Source organism: Rhea americana, unplaced genomic scaffold (genome assembly GCF_003343005.1).
Source record: "Rhea americana isolate MKP2758 unplaced genomic scaffold, rheAme1 scaffold_54, whole genome shotgun sequence".
Lineage (NCBI taxonomy): Eukaryota > Metazoa > Chordata > Aves > Rheiformes > Rheidae > Rhea > Rhea americana.
This window is the reverse complement of record NW_028186690.1, coordinates 3,519,488-3,538,428: the sequence shown is the minus strand read 5'-3', so window position 1 is coordinate 3,538,428 and position 18,941 is coordinate 3,519,488. Positions and strand designations below refer to the sequence as shown.

Here is an 18,941-nt window from a genome sequence, read left to right as displayed (position 1 = left end):
CTCTTTGTTTGAATAAAATCACACATGTATTGCTCTATAGCAGTTAATGCATACCATTCCTTGTTCTGTCACTTCTTGTGGTACTTAAATATGCATTTTTGTATTGAATTCATGCCAGTCTCAGTATATCTATGACAAATCCCTATAGAAAGTCTCTCTATGAAATTGTTCCACATTTAAGATGTTTATAGTCTTAACTTTCTACTTAATTATTTTTAGTGGATTTATCTTCTCAAATTTCACTTTGAAGCATGCRTTCTAGCCTTAACTATTCCTGTTTTCTGAACCCATTCCATTTCTTATTCATATTGATTTGGGGTTATTGTAGTTTATTAATGTAAATACTATGCAGTATTTTGGATGCAAATTTCCTGGACTTGCTGATTTTGAAGTAACCAAATTCAATAGCTGCTAGTCCACTTTTCCTCTTGAAGGTTACTACCATTTGAGTGCAAATGACTACTGGATGTTGTTGCCTCTTATCTGATGCACAGAAACAGGGAACTGAAAGAAATTTCAAGTGATGAAAGTTGTAGTCTAAACCTGTRTACCGAGTCAGGATTGAAAATACTTGGACCATCACTGACAGAAGTTTTCCAACTTCTGGCTGAACTTTGTCAAAGACTTCCAATAGTGTAAAGTCTGATCTTCCAAAACATCTTAGCGTTATTATATGTTATTATTTTTATGGTTACAAGGTTTTTCTAAAATCTTATATAAATCACCTTTGTTCTAGATAAGTTTCTGTTTCAGATCACTTGAATAAAATTCTGTGTCCGGTTAATAGGGAAAGAAATAATCTGCTGTTGCCTTTCAAAAGGATCTGGTATCCCTCAGCATTCATTTTTCTGGAAAAATCCAGAGCTAGTAACCTTCCTTCTTGTTCCAGTTGCTCTACTTTGTATCTTTTCCAGGTTGTTTAATGCTCAAAACTGAGTGGCCAAAGTTGAATCTTGTGCGTTAACTGAGCTCTTGCCAAGGCTGAGTTGAGTGGCGTGGTTATTATCTTTCATAGGAACTTGACTTTGAAGTGCATTCCACAGTGAGAAATGTCATGTTTCAGCATGAATTGCCTTCTTCATTTGTAGTCCATTGTCACTTTTCTAGTTTTGGTGCCCGTCTCATTTTTTCTTGTTTTGGTTTTGTCCATTTGAATTCTTTGTAGCAATAAGCATTCTATGCTTGTCTCTTACTGCATCTTGCAGACATTTGAATTCTTCTCCCATTTATCAAGGTCATACTGAACTTGTCCTCTAGAGCACAAGGTCAGAAAATTTCACAGACTTGCTTAGTGATGAAAATATTGAATAGAACCAACTTACAACACATCTGTGAAAAACTTGCTATTAAACGTCTTCCTACTRCCACAATGAGCCTTTGATAAGCACTCTTTGATATCTGTTTTTCAGCGAACTTATTTTAACTAGATATTTTAATTATTCAATTTATTTCCCTKGTTGGATAGACTACAGCATTGCTATTCCAGCAGACATATACTTGACCAGACATGCCAGTTGGCATGATGTGGCCAATGCAGAAGCCATTCTGACCTTCATAGTGTTTCTTGGGTGCCTTTTGAGTGACTCTGATTTAGACTATCAATATTGGGTCCTCACAATGACATTRCTTCTGTTCTTTTTAATAGTTATCTTCCAAAACATTAAAGAACATTTCACAACATTTTGACATTCAGGTCAGAGTATCTTGTTACATTTAGAGTRTATTACTACTTTTCTCTTCACCTGTCTGCCTATTCTAAACAAATTATACATTCCTATATCACTGATTAGTTTTATGTAAATCACGTGGAGTATTTTTCATGTGAGTTTTTATGAGGAGTAGTTTTGTTGACTGGCTGAAGCATATCYGAGTATGATTGCTTTATGTACTTAATAGAAATAAATATATTAGTACAGTTGCTCATGCTGGAACAAAAAGAGCAAAAAGATTATCCCTTTGTGGGCAGAACCACATCTATATAGCAAGCACAGTTGCTTTCACATAGTAGTTTGAGATGCAGATAACTCATAAACAAATTTAAATCTTTGAAAAAAAGAATACTGTCAAGTATCAAAATGTTAAGTTTAATTAGGATATTAAATATTAGAATCTCTGCCAAATTCAGCTGATTAATTTACTTAAGCAAAGCTCAGTGTCAAATACTGAAAAGAAAGATGCACCTTAATTTAGTGTTTAGTATTATGCTTTTAAGTGTACAAATGAAATCTTCATACAATAGTGTCTCATGGAAAACAAAAAATATTGCATCAACCTAGTTCTCTATATCTTTCTTAAGTCTTTTCCATCTCATGCTGATAATTCAAGGGCTATTTACATGAGATCTGATATTGTTTGATTCCTTTTACTTATACAATTCATATATTCCTATTCTTCTCACTGAAGTGGTTTTTCTTTTTGGCAACTTTTTTTCCTTAGCTGCTGTTACTCTTTGGTATTCAAATACACAGTGCTTTTTYTCCCCTGACAGAACGCCAAAAGGAACAATAAATCAATACTTATATTAGTAAGTTTATGAAGTAAATGAATGTGAAATAAAAAAAGTAAATAAAGCAAAGTGTTAGAGGCTTTGGAATAAAGTAGTTAATGACAGAGTAATGATGCTTCTAAATTAATTTTGGCTTTTCRTGGTTATTATGTAGCTGAACTTTGGTTTTATGCCATTTCTGCATAGGAAGAAGGAAAAAGGGAAGAGGAATAAGAATGTGTTTTCAACATTGTGTACTACATCATTTAATGGAAATTGCATTAACTTYCTCAAACTAAAGTTTCTTAGACAAAGTATATTAAGTAAAAGCAGCCCAAAGTATGTGAAGGAAGAGTTAAAATAACTACACTATTTGACAGAGTTTATGGGAAATGGTTTACACCCTTAACTAGTGTGTAATTACAGTAGAGTAGGGGAATGAGGTTTAAAAAGCAGTAATATTCACATAATTTCTCATACTTCTCAATTAGATGAGACAGAACTGTCCTCTGGAAGAGATTTCTGACTGTGTGATACTATTTATATACAGTAGTATGTACAGTTATATCTGTGCAAGAAATAAGTTAAAACTACATTTTTAACGCTTTGTGGTTAAGAGTTTAAAATCTAGGAGGYGTTGTTTTTTGATCTCCTTTTGTATATACATTCAAATTGTCTTGAATTACATAATCACATATCTGTTTCTGATGGGACAGTACAGAATTAACATACTCTTGGAATAAAATAATCCTGAGAAGAAACTTTTTTTGTTGCATCTTTGCCATGTCTATCAYATAAATTAGACTCTGAGGATGAAGCATAAGGAATTGCAGAGAAAGTGAGTGTGGTGCAAACCAYGGGTCTGTGATAAGTGCTGAAATGATTGTGTGTGTGTGTGTGTGTACACTTCATTGTATGATGGGAATAAAAGACCATGACTAAGTGGAATACAGAAGGAGTTTTCCCWATTTCCCTACCACATATATGTTCATTAGCATTGTCAGCTTTCTCAGTTGACATATATGCCATTATTTGTTTGTTTCTCAGAGAAATGAGGGAGATCTCTTTCACCGACTGTGGCATATAATGAATGAAATCCTAGACCTGCGAAGGCAGGTCCTTGTTGGCCATCTCACCCATGACCGAATGAAGGATGTGAAGCGACACATCACTGCTCGTCTGGATTGGGGCAATGAGTGAGTAAATAGAACAATAGAAGAAAATAATGTAATCTAATTATAATGTGAAAATTTTAGGCTCTTAATAAAGCACTGAAACAAGGAACAAGTTTCTTACAGATGTTCTGATGTCAGCTCTTCTTTCTTTTTTCATATTTTAACAATGAAAAATGAATGACTTTAAAATATGTATATATGTATTATGTTTAGGAAATGTTAGGCTGTTGAGCATTGCTTGGCAGCTGAGTAGTATGAAGAACAATGTGAAGACAAAAAGTGCTCGCATATCGGTAACACTGGCATATGTACATTTCTTTTGCTGCTGAGCGCTTTGAGTTTAGAAATATGAGATAAGGTGGAAGAGACTGCAGATCTTAACTTTTGCTGACATATTATACAAAACTTGCTTTGCAGTGCTTCCAAACTAGTAGAAACTTTATAGATTGAAGTTTGGGAAGCATATAAGTACATGGACTTGTGATTAAATTTGATAGTTGTGACTGCAGGTTAATATTCTCTATTGTGTCCGACAGTCTTGTCTTTCTGCCATCATGTTTGTTCTCTTTCACTGTGTTTTTTTTTTATGTGGAGGTCATGAGGTTAGACAAGGATTGTCTTGTAATCTTTTACAGAAACCTAAGGCTTCCTCAAAAGCCTGGTGAAGTAAACGAGAATCTTTCCTTTTGATTCCATCTAAAGATTAGGTGCCTACTTCAGAGTGTATATATATTAAAGGAAAAAGAAAAATTTGAAGTACCTCTTTTTTTTTTTTTTTTTTTTTGGAAAGGAACAGTAGAAGAAAAAAATGCAGAGGAAAGCAGAGTATGTACATACTCCCTTATATTCGTTATAACAGAATTAGGAGGAGGAAGCATGAGAACAGGGAAAAAAATCATTGTGTGGACATGTCAAGTTCTACATTTTGTTTAAATTCTCTCTTTTTCAAAGCATGACTCTATACTAATTATGTTTTAACCTAGAGAAATGGGAAAAGTAAAAGGAGTATCTTTATTCATAACGGGCTCGGTCCTCCTGCAGTTTTGCTGAGAGCCTTTGCTTCAAGTACTTAAGCAAAAATAGCTCAAATAGAGATGTTGCTGGGTATTTGTGTTATTCCCTGCATGTACATTCCCCTCATCTATCTCAGATTAAAGGGTTGGTTTCCTTTAGACAGATACTTCTATTCAAGTAAAACAGTAATACAATACAACAGTTTCTGGAGAATTACTGTAGGGCCTCACCTTTTATTTCTTCTGATTCTGGAGCTGAAGGATCATGGGGCCTGTTGCTTATATCTAGCAGGCTGCTTTGCTAATGTTTGTGAAAGGAAGTGTAAGAGTAAGGTTGCTTATTTTTAGGAGTCATATATATATAGTCATATTTCAGGAACCTTCAATTTGTCTCACACTGCACTATATTAAGAGACTTGCATCAGYAGGATTGGTGTTTTATATGGCCGTGATGATAATGAACATGTTTGATTTTCTTTGATTGTCTTGTGAGAAAGCAAGTGTAACTTTGGAAAGGTAATTAAACTAAAATATGCAAGTAAATTAATCTCCTAAAATATATAAAAATTCTCTCCTATTAACGTAGTAGCTATTGTACTCGAACAAGTCAGTAACCTGATACAGGCTGATATCCTTCTTAGAGCAGTGCTCTGTACCTTACTCTGTAGAAAACTTTTTCTATAAACTGTATGACTGTACAGAGAATAATACAGAAGTTTAAAAGTTTGAACCAACCTTTCAGAGAGATAGACTTGATCTTCAAAGCATGTGACCAGACTGTACTTGCATCATTGTAACTTTCATTTTAGAAATAAATATTTTTAGGAATAAACGTGATTCAGATCTCATCTCTAGTATTTTTTCTTCTTACTCTAAGGATATGGACCTTCAATTTACTAAATCAGTTTTTCTTGCCAGAGACTGATTGCCCAYATTTCATACAAACAAACAAGAAACCTACTCCACATTCTGTTCTAATAAACATAAGATGCTGATTGGTGAAGCTTTAGACTKAAAGCTGTGGTCTCTCCAATGCCCTTAATTCTGATTTTGGCAAGAATCTACCACATTGCCAACAGGAGAGGTTGCCGTGGTAGATTTTATGGTGGAAACGTCTGTCCTCTGAAATCCTAACACAACTATCAAGCCTGGGCTGAATTGGATTGCAAATCAGACAAGWTGCTGTAAGTTAAAAATGATCCCAGTTTGCTTTCTTTTGTCCTCTTTTTAATGGACCAGTGTCCGCARCAACCATTACTCTGTTCTGAAAAATAATGTTTTTTTTTGTTTGCGAGACCACTTAGAACAAAATTAAACTTGTTCCAAAAGAGAATTTTATTGTTATGAAGGAAACTCAGAACATCCACAAAAGCAAATGTGGATGCAGGGTTGGGTCAAAAATATAGAACAGATGTAACTGCCTTCAGAAATAACTGCTTCAAAGAGGACAAGAAATTTGGTCAATGCCTCAGCTTTTGAAGTCTGCAAGTAGGAAAGCGTTTGCAGTATTTCTGGACTTAGAAAACCTACTCAGGATGTTCTGCCTGCCAGACACTATCAAACGTGCATGAACGCATGATGTAATATATCAGTCATGTAAATGCTTTGCAYCTATTTGTGCTGGTGGCAAACTGAAATCTGTTACACAGACGATATGCATACTCCTCACTATGCTGTTTTCGCTCAGTCAGATTATTTATTTATTGAAGTAAGTAGCAGAAATGATACCACAGCCAGTTTTACCTGGCATCACTTTTTGTTGGTCATCTCCCAAGTTATTTAAATGCACCTTGGCTTCCTTTATCTTCAGTATTCATAAACCAACCTTATAATCAATTTATTAAGATCTCCTGCATAAAATAGTGTTCTGAGCTTTCTAAAAAAAAAAAAAAAGGCTTTAATATTAATTACTTGACAACTGAATTTCCAGAGAATGTAAGTAGGTGTACAGCACTTTTTAGTTTTCCACTAAATATCAGATATATCTGATATTTAAAGCAAAAAGCAATCTTGATGTGGGTAATTCTTAAAAACAAATAAAGACACTTCATGAGCTCTAAATGTATTTTATTTACTTAATAATATCATGTTTATATTGTATCTCAGCACATGAATGAAAGTAATATAATTCATAATATAGGTTTATTGAAAGGTTTTTGCAGTGTTAGACATTGTTTTACAGAAATATTTTAAAAACAGAACAAATAACATTATATATAGCCACTGTACACAATTACAGCTTACTTTAGATAAATGAATACTGCACTGATGGCATCCTTTTTTGTAAAAGTTGTTAATTCAAGCAATATTTTGTAACTTTTCTGCTTGAAGGAGATGAGATGGATCATGATAAAAATGGTAAAACAAACTGAAGCCTTCTCTACACCCGCAAATAAATCCTTATGTATGAAGGAGCTTGTCAAATGTTACTTGCTGGTTGTTTYGCAGGAAGACAGAGAAAATTATCTGTCTTATTTTAAAAATCTAGTCTTAATCTTTTTTTAAATCTTTGTCTTTCTCACCTCTTCTATCTCTGCATTCACTTCCTACAGTTCCATTTATCACTGGTGTGATAAATTTGTTCTTTAACAGTTATTCAAAAGTCTGCATCATGAGCAATATTACAAAGCTTTGAATAGATAATCACTAACAGCTTATTTGGCAAGGTTAGAGTATTTTCTGTAATGTGAGAGGTCAAGCAAGATTTCTGRGCTAGGCAGAGGGAGGGACATCAGAACTCAGTGTCCTTTCTTGTCCCTAAAAGTGCTTGGGGGGGACTTTCATTAAAAAAGGAAAAGGAGGATTTACTCTCATTATTACCCTCATAATGCGTTTTCTTCTAGCACACTTCCCAAGCATTTGGGTCCTACTTCCAAAGTGTTTTCTTCAATCTATCTTTTATTCAGTTAAACTCTGATTAAATGCAAAAATCTACAGCAGTAGAATTAACTGAATGTTAGGGCTTTCTGCAGCTATTGTTACCTAAAAGTCTGAATACTTAACATAGTAGAAGAACTGTCTCCTTAGAATTTTGTGCTAACCAAAGGGAAGTGTGATGGCTTTTGAGAGGTCATCTGTTTCTGCTCTTTCAAATCTTTTTTTTTCTAAAACTTTCTGATCTTTCAAGTTTTTCTGATGTCAGCAGAACGGGTCAGAGTACCCCTTGTATTCTTAATCGTATTTTCAGCACAGCAGCAAGCAGTTAAGTTTTATTCCTGTTGATTCAAGTGTATTTCATTAGTTAGTTCAGGGGATACAACCAAAGAGCTTTGCCATACAGCCCAAACTAAAAATAAGCTGATGTTTTGGCATTTGATTTCTTTTTGTATTCTTTTGGGGGCTGTCATTCAAAATGACAGTGCTAGTATGACTCAAATCGTACTGTCTCTACAATAAGAAAGCTGAAGGTATGAAATGTAAAACAAAAATTGGAGAAGACCAATGGAATAGTAAATGCAGCCAGAAAAAAATGCATCAAAAAAGTATTGTAGAATTAACATTTACATTATTAGAAGGAATGTTTTTGTTAAATGTGAATAGAAGTAATGTTATATTTCTTATTTTATTGCCTTTGTGTGAAGAGGATAATTACTTACTGTTCCGCATGCCTTATATCTTATTATTTCTACTTTTCTTGTATAGACAATTGGGACTTGACTTGGTTCCAAGAAAAGAATATGCTATGGTGGATCCTGAAGAGATCAGCATTACAGAGCTCTACAGGCTGGTATGTGAATATAATTTCATGGCAACTTTCTTTTTATCAGTTATACCTATTTCTGTAGAGATGTTTTGATTTGATATCAAGTCTGTGTGTGTATGCATGTGCCTTCAACATATTATTTGTTAATAGTTCTATTTTCTGAGGTATTATAAAAATTATGAAGTGCTAGCATGAATTCAGTCATTAGTAAAAGCTTATGAGACAATTTTTTGTTAGTGCTATAACTGATCTGTAAGTCCTGTTTAGGTAAGATTATAGAAAAGTAGTAATATACTCCTGATACAAATGCTGTCACTGTTACTTGTACTGGCCTTACTGATCTATTCAGTTGCATTAATGTGGATGYTAGTTAAAATGAAGAAGACTGTTCTTCTTCGGATGTGTTTGTTTTGATGTAATGAAAAAGATCTTGATATTTCTTACAGTTTTAATCTTCACTGAGGTCTAAGAAAACTCTAATTCATTTCTCTGAGCTTTAGCTCACATTTAAGTATTGCTGCAGTTACAGTAATACATTTCTGAGCTTTATTTGTTTAAGGCTAAACTTGTATTTAAACTATGCTAACTCGTGTATTTAAATATATAATATAGAATAAAGCAAAAATAAGATTGAGATGATTTGCTATGGAGCTGAAATTGTATATTTGATCGTTTTTAATTGTTTATTTTGATCACTACTATTAAACTTGACAATATAAGTTATTTGTTCACTCTAGAATCAATATACCTTAGGACAGGTCATTCTCGAAGTTCAAAGTCACATGCAATCTTAAGGAGTCGTGTTTGTGCACTAGATGAAATACAGTGAGGAACCATTAATCACAAGAAGAAACACAGAGAGGAAGAATAATTCAGAAAATTAATGATGAAATTCAGAGTACACTTTCAAAAATAATTGAATCCTGAATTAAAAATTAGGAACTTGGGACTAAGCAAGCAGTCCAGTATTAGATGTGTTTTTTCTTGATTATCTCTTGTTTTGAGATTTTTGACTGGTTCAAACTGGCTGCTTTGTTTTCTTTAGATGGAGCATCGTCATCGAAAGAAAGACACACCAGTACCAGCCAGTAGCCACCATCTTTTTGTTCAGATGAAAAGTCTAATGTGCTCCAATTTGGGAGAGGAACTGGAAGTAATCTTCTCACTGTTTGATAGTAAAGAAAATCGCCCAATCAGGTAACACGTGATTTTTTTTCACTGAAATACTGATTTTTACTTAAGTGTTGTCAATGTGTGCTGTGTGTTTTGATATAAGTAATAAATTTCACATTTGAAACACACAGAAGATTGTTTTAATACAGGACAAATTTTTACTGCCTTTTRTAATTCAGTTATTATACTTAATAGCTTGTTGTTCTGTTCTAAGTTTAAATAACTTTTTTTCTCTACCTTGTTTACGTATTTCAGCTCTTAGTTTTGTTACTGTGTGGGAACATGCATACATGTATGCGTTCAGGTGGATATTAGTTATGTCCCAAAGATCATTTTTCTATATCTATCTTCTCACCACATTTGAAACTCTTGAATTTCCAGCAACTGGAACTGTCTCTTCCCCTGTTAATATTTAGAGATGAATTCTCCTAGGTACATGGAATTGGAAGGCTACACTCAGTCAGTGAATTAAGAATCTTTTTATAACGGAAGCCTGCAGTTCAGTGAGAAAGAACCAGTTCTTTAGTGAAGCAATTGATCCTGATCTTAAATTTATTTAGTTTTTTTGGCCTCTTTCAGCTGGGAGTGCTTCCTCTAGCCATTCTTTTTGTTTGTCCTAAAGCTGAAATTCCAAACAAGCCCTCATAATCTTTCAATATGAAAGTAGTTACCTCTATTCCCAGCATGTCTCTGGCCAAGAGAGAAGACCTGGAAGGGAACAGGAGTGGAACTGTTATGTGCTTAGTAAAGATGAAGCACAGGATAAGAGTGAGGTTAGTGGAAGAGCCATACAAGTTCCATTTGAGGAATAGGTCAGGAAGATTGAACCCATCATAGCAGTGCTAAATGCTTGTGCACTGGTGGTTGGAGGCTGTCCTGAAGGCTCTCACTCAGAATCCCCTACTGATAGTTACTGTACTTTTCTCTACTTTCCCCGCTATAGAAGAATCATGTTTGGGAGGCAACAAACATCTTTCTTGTGCTTTAAGACTGACCATTGAAGGAATTTTGTTTTGAAGCAAAAAAACACTTTAGATGAGACAGCTCAGAAATGCACTGAAAGAAATACAAGCCACTGCTCTGTGCGTATTAAGGTAATAAGTGTTACTCTGAATGCATACATAGCCCTGGCTTTGTAATAATTGTCTTTTTGTATATAGCTATAGGAATTTAGAGGCCCATGCAGTTTGAATTTGACAAAATGTCTGTGGTCTGGAGATGGGCAAGATAACTAGCTACTACTTTGCCTGAAGGCACAAAATGTGCCTTCTTGGAGATTCTAATGTAGTGTTTGTAGTTCATCTTATATAATTTGACAAAAATTCATTTTTTATGGTTAATGAAATCATAAGCAGCTAGGATAACAGTTGGTAAATACTGATGTTTCATTCAGAGCTACACTTTGAGCATTAGTCACCAAAAAACAGTTTACTGTTGTTTCTAAGGATGAAATGTGCATCAGAGAACATCTTCTGTGTTCGTTCCAGTGAGTGACACAACAGGTGATGGATTTAGGAGAGAGCTTCAGGCCTTGAGAGAAAATAATTTGGGTGTTATGGATTGCTGAAAACAAGGTTATGGCAGTAGTGGAGGTATGAAAGCAAATGGATTGGATTTCATGTTCACATGAAAGCACAAATTCTAGAGCTGTTTGTCACATGCTTGCTGTGGTCTGACCTTAGTTATTGATTTCTGACTTCAGTGTCCGCTTGCAGCTGCTTTATTATGTGTGAACTTCCTCATCCCATTACTGACAAACCTTGAAGCAGCATGTTGTCATGAATCCAAACTGCCTTCAGAGCAAGGGAGGAATAACAAGATGAACCTTGTGAGGGCAGTTTGCTACCATCTGTAAAACAGCCTCCTTTCCTCTCCCCAAAGAAACCCACTAAGAAGTCAGCAGAAATCTCTCAATAYGCTGAAAAAGTAAACCCATTAAAGTTTCCATAAAAACAAATGGCATATGTTTCTGTATAACAGAATTAACTGGAATGCAGATGTGTCCAAGCTGGAGATTAATGTGTTTTTTTTCTGGACCATGTAAACAAGTCTGAAGTCTWGCACACATATTGTGTGCACAGTGATCTGGAATGAGATACTTTTTTCATTTAATACAGATTGACAAGATATTTCAGAGGTCTTTAGGCCCTTGCTACAGCTGAAATAAAAAGCCTCCCTCTTAAAGGGGATGTTTGACAAGACTCCAYGCTCTTCAGCTACTGCAGTTTGCACATTGCTATAAAAGCCTCAGCCTACTGGCAATAATATGCCACCTTTTGAACTGCAACATTGCTTACTATTTTGCCAACTTCTGATGATAGAGTGGGTCAAAGAGCTGTGTGTGGCAATGCCRTAAGGTCTGTCGCAACTAGCTGTGTGATTTGCCTGTTGAATTTCTGAGCAACTCTTGTGAGTTGTGTTCCACTAGAAAAATACAATGCAAATAATAGGTGAAACTCTTGTTAATAGCACAGATGCAGTTAAGGAACTAAACATGTTAATTCACTTCCTGAAACAGAAATATCTTTGATTAAGAATAGAATATGAACATAAGAAACTTGAAATAAATGTCTTCAGTTTATTGATAATGGTGTTAGACTGTCTGGCTTTTTATTTCTTTAGGCTTTGTTGCTTTTTACCTGAAGTTTCAGTTCTGCAAACACTATATATGTTATAAGCTTTTCTCAAGTGTGCAGTTCTGCTTGCTTTAATTAGGCTATTTGAATGCATAATATTAAGTAGRAGCTCACAGGTATTGCTCTATCTAGCTGTATATTCYTGCACAGGTTATAAGGAAAGTTTTCATTAGCTATTTAAATATTACTGATAAAATAATGCCATTTTTACTTCTATACATGAAATAATTCGATCTTGTGATAGTCGCTTTGCAGAATTTGCAGCTGTTGATGTTTTTTTTCTAGTCCTGTGAAGTCTAGAATAGCTTTGAAGGGGTTGTATTTTTATCTTCCTTTATTTTGGAATTATTGAAGTTATTGCTATTATTGATRATAATGTGGATAACATATTACCTTATTCAAAAGTCTGAGCTTTGAAAACAAAAGATGCTTGATAACATTGGGAATGGATGTTTTAATAGCAGAGTTTTATGTTAAAGTGCAAGAATAAGTTTGTCCTCAGGTCATGCTAAAATGGTAGTTCTCTTCATGTTTAGAACTGACAAGATTTATGGAATTGCCATTGAAAAATGAAAGGTAATGAAAGATTTTTTTTCTACTGCTGCAACTGAAGAGTCCTTCTAAAAAAAGTATACCATAGCAACTGAGTCAAAACAAGTTTATGAGCAGAAAACAGAATGTGTTAACGTTTTTTTTTTATTTGGTGTAGTGGACTAGAACTGAGTGTCTCTTAAAAAATATAAACTCATGACATGTTAATGCCAGATTCAAAGAACTGTATGTATATAATGTAGAATGGAATTTAGATATTGAAAATCCAAACCTTGATTCTGAATATCAGCACACTGATGACTTTTTTATTTTTTTTCTTTTTCCCCTGCTTCCTCCTCTTCCCTTTTTTGTTTCTCCCCTGGAACAGCTTGCAGGAACAAAGTTGAATATATRTTGCTGGCAGGGTTGGATTCTAACAGAATGCATTGTTGGCCAGTGCTCCCCTTTGAAGAGGAATAGAGAAGTAGGGGAGTAAGGATGGAATTCCTTTCACGCTTCCTACAATGTCTTAGTGGTGATTGCTCTAGCTAATAAATATAGTCTGTACTCCCTGGGAGGAAGGAAATGTGATTTTGAATATTGAAGGCAGAACAGGAAACTGAGGATGGCTCGCTCTTAGAGAAAGGTCCAAGCAATTATCTTCACCCATGCATCTGCTTGTTCCTCTTAAAAAAAAAAAAAAAAAAAAATGCTCACTGCACACTCTCAGTATGTGCACACCATCACTTTTTCTTTGATTGTGCTTCCATTAGAAAAGAATTGGTCCTGAAAGAACAGTCAATTTATCTTTGGGGCAAGAGAAGTTCAGTCTCTGTGGTCTGAATAGGTGGAGGAATCTTTCTGTTGCTGTGAGTGAGATGCCAAGTTTAAGAAGTATGCCAGAGCTTTGCATCTTAGATTTAATGACTGGAATTCAGCTTCAAAGACACCTTACCTTAAAGTCTCGCTGTGAATTACATGTCTTGGTTCCCGGTCCAGTCGATGGAGATCTAGTTATAGTCAGTGAAGCCTAGAAAGTGATTCAACTAATGAAATGTGGGTGTCTACTTTAGAGCATGTTGAATAGCTCTCAGGAATCCATAGAGTGCATTGATTAAAGAGCTGTTCAGCATTCACTGAAGTAATATCAAGCTGAATCCATCCTATTTTTCTCTTGTTTTTTATGCAACTATTTTGGATCTCGTTAAAGTTTGAGATGTCAAAATCAAAGGAGGAGTTGATCYTAGATTCATAAATGGTATAGATACTTAATATTAGTATTCTAGTAGCTAGGTCCTCAGAGAGCAGTCTGTAAGGAGGAGCACCATGAATTTGCTCTTGGAAAGTTTGCAAAGAATTTAGTTGTCAGTGAACGAAAAATACCTGATATGTGSAAATTACTACTGTAGTTTCAGGATATATTGAAAATGTACTGTTAATAAAGAAATCATTGTCTGCATGACTTTCTCATTATGGTTGTAGTAGGCAATGTACATRTTTAAGAGATACTGTTCTAATTTAAGAGATATTAATCCTCTCATAATGTGTGACCTACCAGTGTATTTCTAGAATTTTATCTATTAAAACAAGTAGGAGATGGAAGTTAAACCCATAAAACCATTAAAGCCATTTTTAATGATTCTTATATTATATCTTACTAGTCTTTCACTACTTGAAATATAAAAAGAAAATAGGAAAAAGAATGTTATTCTGAAGTAAATAATTTTTCATCTTAACGGCATGGATAAATGCTGGCGGTATTCAGAACATCTACAAAGAATTAGATGATATGCTCTTCATGTGAGATGTGGGAAACTGAGATGTAGAAATGGATTTTTTTCACTTGTCCAAAGAAATCTGATGTCATCTAGTGACGAAAATCCAGTGAATGGTTGTTTTACGACCCCTCAGACTTACTAACTGAAGATTTCTCTAGATTGGTTGTAGCTAACTTAGTGATCAACATCCACTTTGGGCAACAGAGATCTTTCCATTTACTTCAGTGGGYAAGGAATAAATGTTCTTTTGTTTAGGATTACTGCCTTGCTATTAATAGGAATCCTGCCATTTGTTTTAATAGGTTTGGGACAGTACTTGAGGCTATTTGTTGGTGGAAATTCCTATTAAATATAAATATATCTAATTTTGTTAGTGTCAGCAATAACRTCAGTCCTGCTATATTAAAGTAGATGTAATACTAAAATGAAGATTTATTTATAGCATTATTATTATTATTAAACAATAATAATATTACTTTGCAGAATGCTCATATATATAATTTTATTAATATTAATGTGTCTTCACACTTCAGAAAAAATCCATTTTCTTGGACAGAAACATTTTATACTGCATTTTTGGAAAAGCAAGTATGGAAGTAAGAAAACTGTTGAATTTTGTTCTTGGTAGTCAAATATTTAAATCTGATGGCATGCTTATACATTTGATGCATGAGACTACAGTTGTAAGTCATTCATTTTCTGCTTGATTGGTACATATTCACTTCATTTGACTATGTGTACATATTATGTATTTTCTAGCTTACTAACTGCTAGGAATAATACTTGTTATCACTTGAATTAACAATGAACACTTCAATCAAGTTATTCCTGATTCCTATGAATTTTCCTTGGTGATTTCTTATATATAGTTCCATCTGCCTTCAGCACCCTCTGCCTTAGAATGGCCAGTGTCCCTGCATTGGGTGGTAAGTGCAAGCTTGTGAGTGGCACTGCTTTAGTGGCACTACACAGACATGCAGCTTGTCCAAGTTAAAGTCTTTGTTTTATGTACTACTGTACCTTCTAATATTATATTCCTTTTAGCCTTTTATTTCTGCTCAGGTTTTTTATTTTATTCTAAAAAAAAAAAAAGTAAAAGGCTGTCTTAATTAAACTTTAGTTTGTAGAAGTTACTGTGCTATAAGGATCCTAGGATACAGTCAGTTTTAAGCATACACTGTTGTAAAGTAGTGTTGTTTTTGTAGTTGGCAAATGAAGTCCATGTCATATCTATCATATCTTCAGAGTTTCTCTCAAGAGACTTTCTTGTCTCGCAGTTCAGTTGCTGAGCTTTCACTGGCTACTCATACGTTCTACAATATCTTTGATTCACAAATGTATTCTCTCAAACATGTTATACTAGGATCCACTGGGAGTCTAGACAAGATATTTTTAGAACTTTAAAGGAAGACTGGAAGCGTGCGTGTTCAGTGCTGCAAGGGAGTGAAATGATCTTGTGTTCTGAATCCTTTTATTAGTCTGTGTAGAGGCCTATGTTGTAATTAGTCATTTGAGATTGATGAAATCTTTGACGTTTTCCATTTCTAAGAAATTACTGGCAGGTTCTGTGCAGYAGTCTTGAGTATGAAGATGCTTAGGTTCCCTGCTTTTAGAGTGCCAAACAGTGTGGTGATGTTTCAGTTTGTTTTAGGGATRTTTTACTCTTATACCAGCATAAAAATGAACTAAAAAATGTACTAAGTGAACCTCGTGCTGTTGAATCACATGGAGTATATCGTATGTATTATAATAGATTACAGTTACCATGTTGTAGTGGCAGATTTATTCAGAAGAATAAAAGAAGGCATATGCTAGTATGTGCTTTTACCCACATGTACTCATGTCACATACCAAGTGCAGCAGTTTGTTGCAGCAGTGAYGACCTTAGTGTAGCCAAAGGGCCCATTTACAATGGAGCTCTTGAGAGCACCAACCATTTAATCAACAATACATTGATTTTTTTAAATCAGATCCTGGAAAGATCTAGCTTATCAGCTTTTATTAGAATTGGTTTAAAAAGTAGCCAGGAACAAAGTGACAAATTAGCTGTTCTCTAGACAATGCACATTATTGACCAAGACTCAGTTAACTTTGTAGTCACCCTGTTACTGACAAGAAAAAGAAGAAAAAAACAACCTCRTCACCAAACAAAGAAGTGCACTGTGTTTATGTGGGTAAATCATTGTATAYAGTCTTCATGAAGAAAATAGGGTACGATAAATAGAGCAAGAGCAGAAGAAAGAAAGAACTGGGGTTTGTGGAAAGTAAGGCTCAGCCTTGTCAGATGCCTGTAAAGGTCTTAGATTCTCTGTGACTCRGTTTGCATAAGTATAATATTGTTTTCAGACTGTTAGACAAGTATCAATTACCAGACTTTAATTGCTTATGTTTAAGAGACTGTTCAAGAGAAAACTATTTTTTTGTTTATATATATGTGTGTGTGTGTATGCATTTTAGTGAAGTTAGTATGTGGGTTTTTCTTGTAGATATTACTGCTTCTATCGTATCCAAATTACTGAATATACAGTTTGGTATACAGACATATAAGAAATTGATTGCAGAAGCTGTTAATTTAGTAAGAACAAGGTGGTTGCAAATGTTGTTAGGAAAGTTTTTCCAAAATGATGATTAGATATTAGACAGGTAAAACCAAATACTGTTTTTTTTTTTTTTTTTGGAATTGTGTCTGTGTCTTGGTGGGGAGAATTGTGCTGTCAGCTGTAGATCAGAAGACCTTAAATATTTTGGATAATTGCTGTAGAAAGCCTGAAGATAAATGGTAAGGTAACATGCAGACTATTTTTATTGTATTTATTTACTAGATGAMTGCTTTTCAAAAATCAAACATCCTAATATCCTCTGAGACATTTACCTTTCCAGTGTAGCTATGGAAAGACCAAATTTAAATTCATAGCATATTGCTATTCAGAAATCTTAACTGTGTTTTCAAATTCTTTATAAAGAACAGGGGTRCAATACAAAAAAGGATGGAGGGTATTAAACGTGCTACCTACAGTGGTTCAAAGTAGCGGGCTCTGGTTTGTGCATTGATCAGCATGAATGAGAACACTGTTCCATCACCTGCCCCAGTCCCCGCTGATTTGCTGACCTTTACCTCTGTGTAGTGCTTGTGCCTCTGTGTGCTAGGCCCACATATTGCTGTAGAACWTAGAAATGATTTTTCTTAAATCTGCAAATGTGACATACAGCTCTTGTGTAGCAGTCTATTCTAAAACATTTTCTTAACATTATCATTTTTTCAAATAGCWATGCTATTAATAAGACAATTTTAAGGCAACACTTCAGAAAGGTAGAATGTGGTGAGATTTTCTGATATATAATGTGTGTCTGTGTCAATATGATATGAATGTCTTATCACAAATGATTGATGCTTCGGGCCCCATCTGTGTGAGGAGCAGAGATAAGTTGGCATGTTAATCCTCCTCTTCCCATCACCTTGAACAACCTTGTTTGTAATGATGGTACTGCCCTYAAATGAACACAGATTCTTAAGCAGCACAAACAGGAATAGACTGTTTATCCAAGGCCAACAAATGCAAGCCATATAACCATTTTCTGTTTTGTGAGCTTTTGGTTATATACCTAAAGACTTTGTGTATTCTCTGGACCATGTCAAAACATAAGCAGTTTAACCTTCTTTGTCCTCAACTTCAGCTTTTTAGGGACATTCATATGCATAATTAACCTTTTGACGCCTTTCTTATTTCAGTTCCACTATTACCTTAAATCAATTTATATGAACATTTGCTGAAAGCTGGAATCTGCATTGTGTTTATCAAAATATTTATATCTTTGCATTCTGTTTTATTTCCTATTTTTTTTTCAGAAGAAAGCTTAATGAAGTTATTTTTTCTTCCTTTAAAAAACAAATACTCATGGCCGTCCCACTCCTTATTCTGTGAAAATCTGAAAGGATTTGAGGATAAGAAAATGCTTAAAGACATTTTTTCCACGACTTCCCTCAGCATTCCTAAACCTGAGATTGGGCTTTCCTAACCAAGAACACAACTTTTAACCATCCCTCTCACTGAAGTTTACACAACTGACTGTTGTTTGTTGTTGTCAGTCAGAAAAATAGTTAGGAAGCTTCTGAATCCGGTTCATAATATATTTCCATTACCCAGAAAACTCACTACTGACAACCCAAGTTGTCTTTCATCCTTACAGCCTAAGAACTTGTCTTTGTGGCCTCTCTTGAGCCCAGAGTCAGACAAGCAGTTACTTTAAGCTTGAAAGTCAATGAGTTAAGCTCCACCTGAGTTTCAGTATCCGGTTTACTTAAGATGAGTGCTCCTGACAGTGGCACTTCAAGTCTAGGAGACTCAAATTTTAAACATCAACTCTTTGTTGATTCACAATAATGTTTAGCACTAGACAGCAAAGGAAATGGAAAGTGCATTTGTGAAAAAACAGGGAAAATTCAGTC

The 18,941-nt window shown here is 34.6% G+C and overlaps 1 protein-coding gene across 1 annotated transcript in view; it reads left to right on the top strand.

Annotated features, from left to right (window-relative positions):
- Positions 1-18,941, top strand: part of DOCK4 (dedicator of cytokinesis 4) — a 168,401-nt gene that overhangs the window by 7,891 nt on the left and 141,569 nt on the right. Inside the window, exons 6-8 of the mRNA XM_085318545.1 lie at positions 3,533-3,681; positions 8,316-8,400; positions 9,422-9,573. Coding sequence (XP_085174671.1) covers positions 3,533-3,681; positions 8,316-8,400; positions 9,422-9,573 — 386 coding nt within the window. The remainder of the gene's footprint in view (positions 1-3,532; positions 3,682-8,315; positions 8,401-9,421; positions 9,574-18,941) is intronic.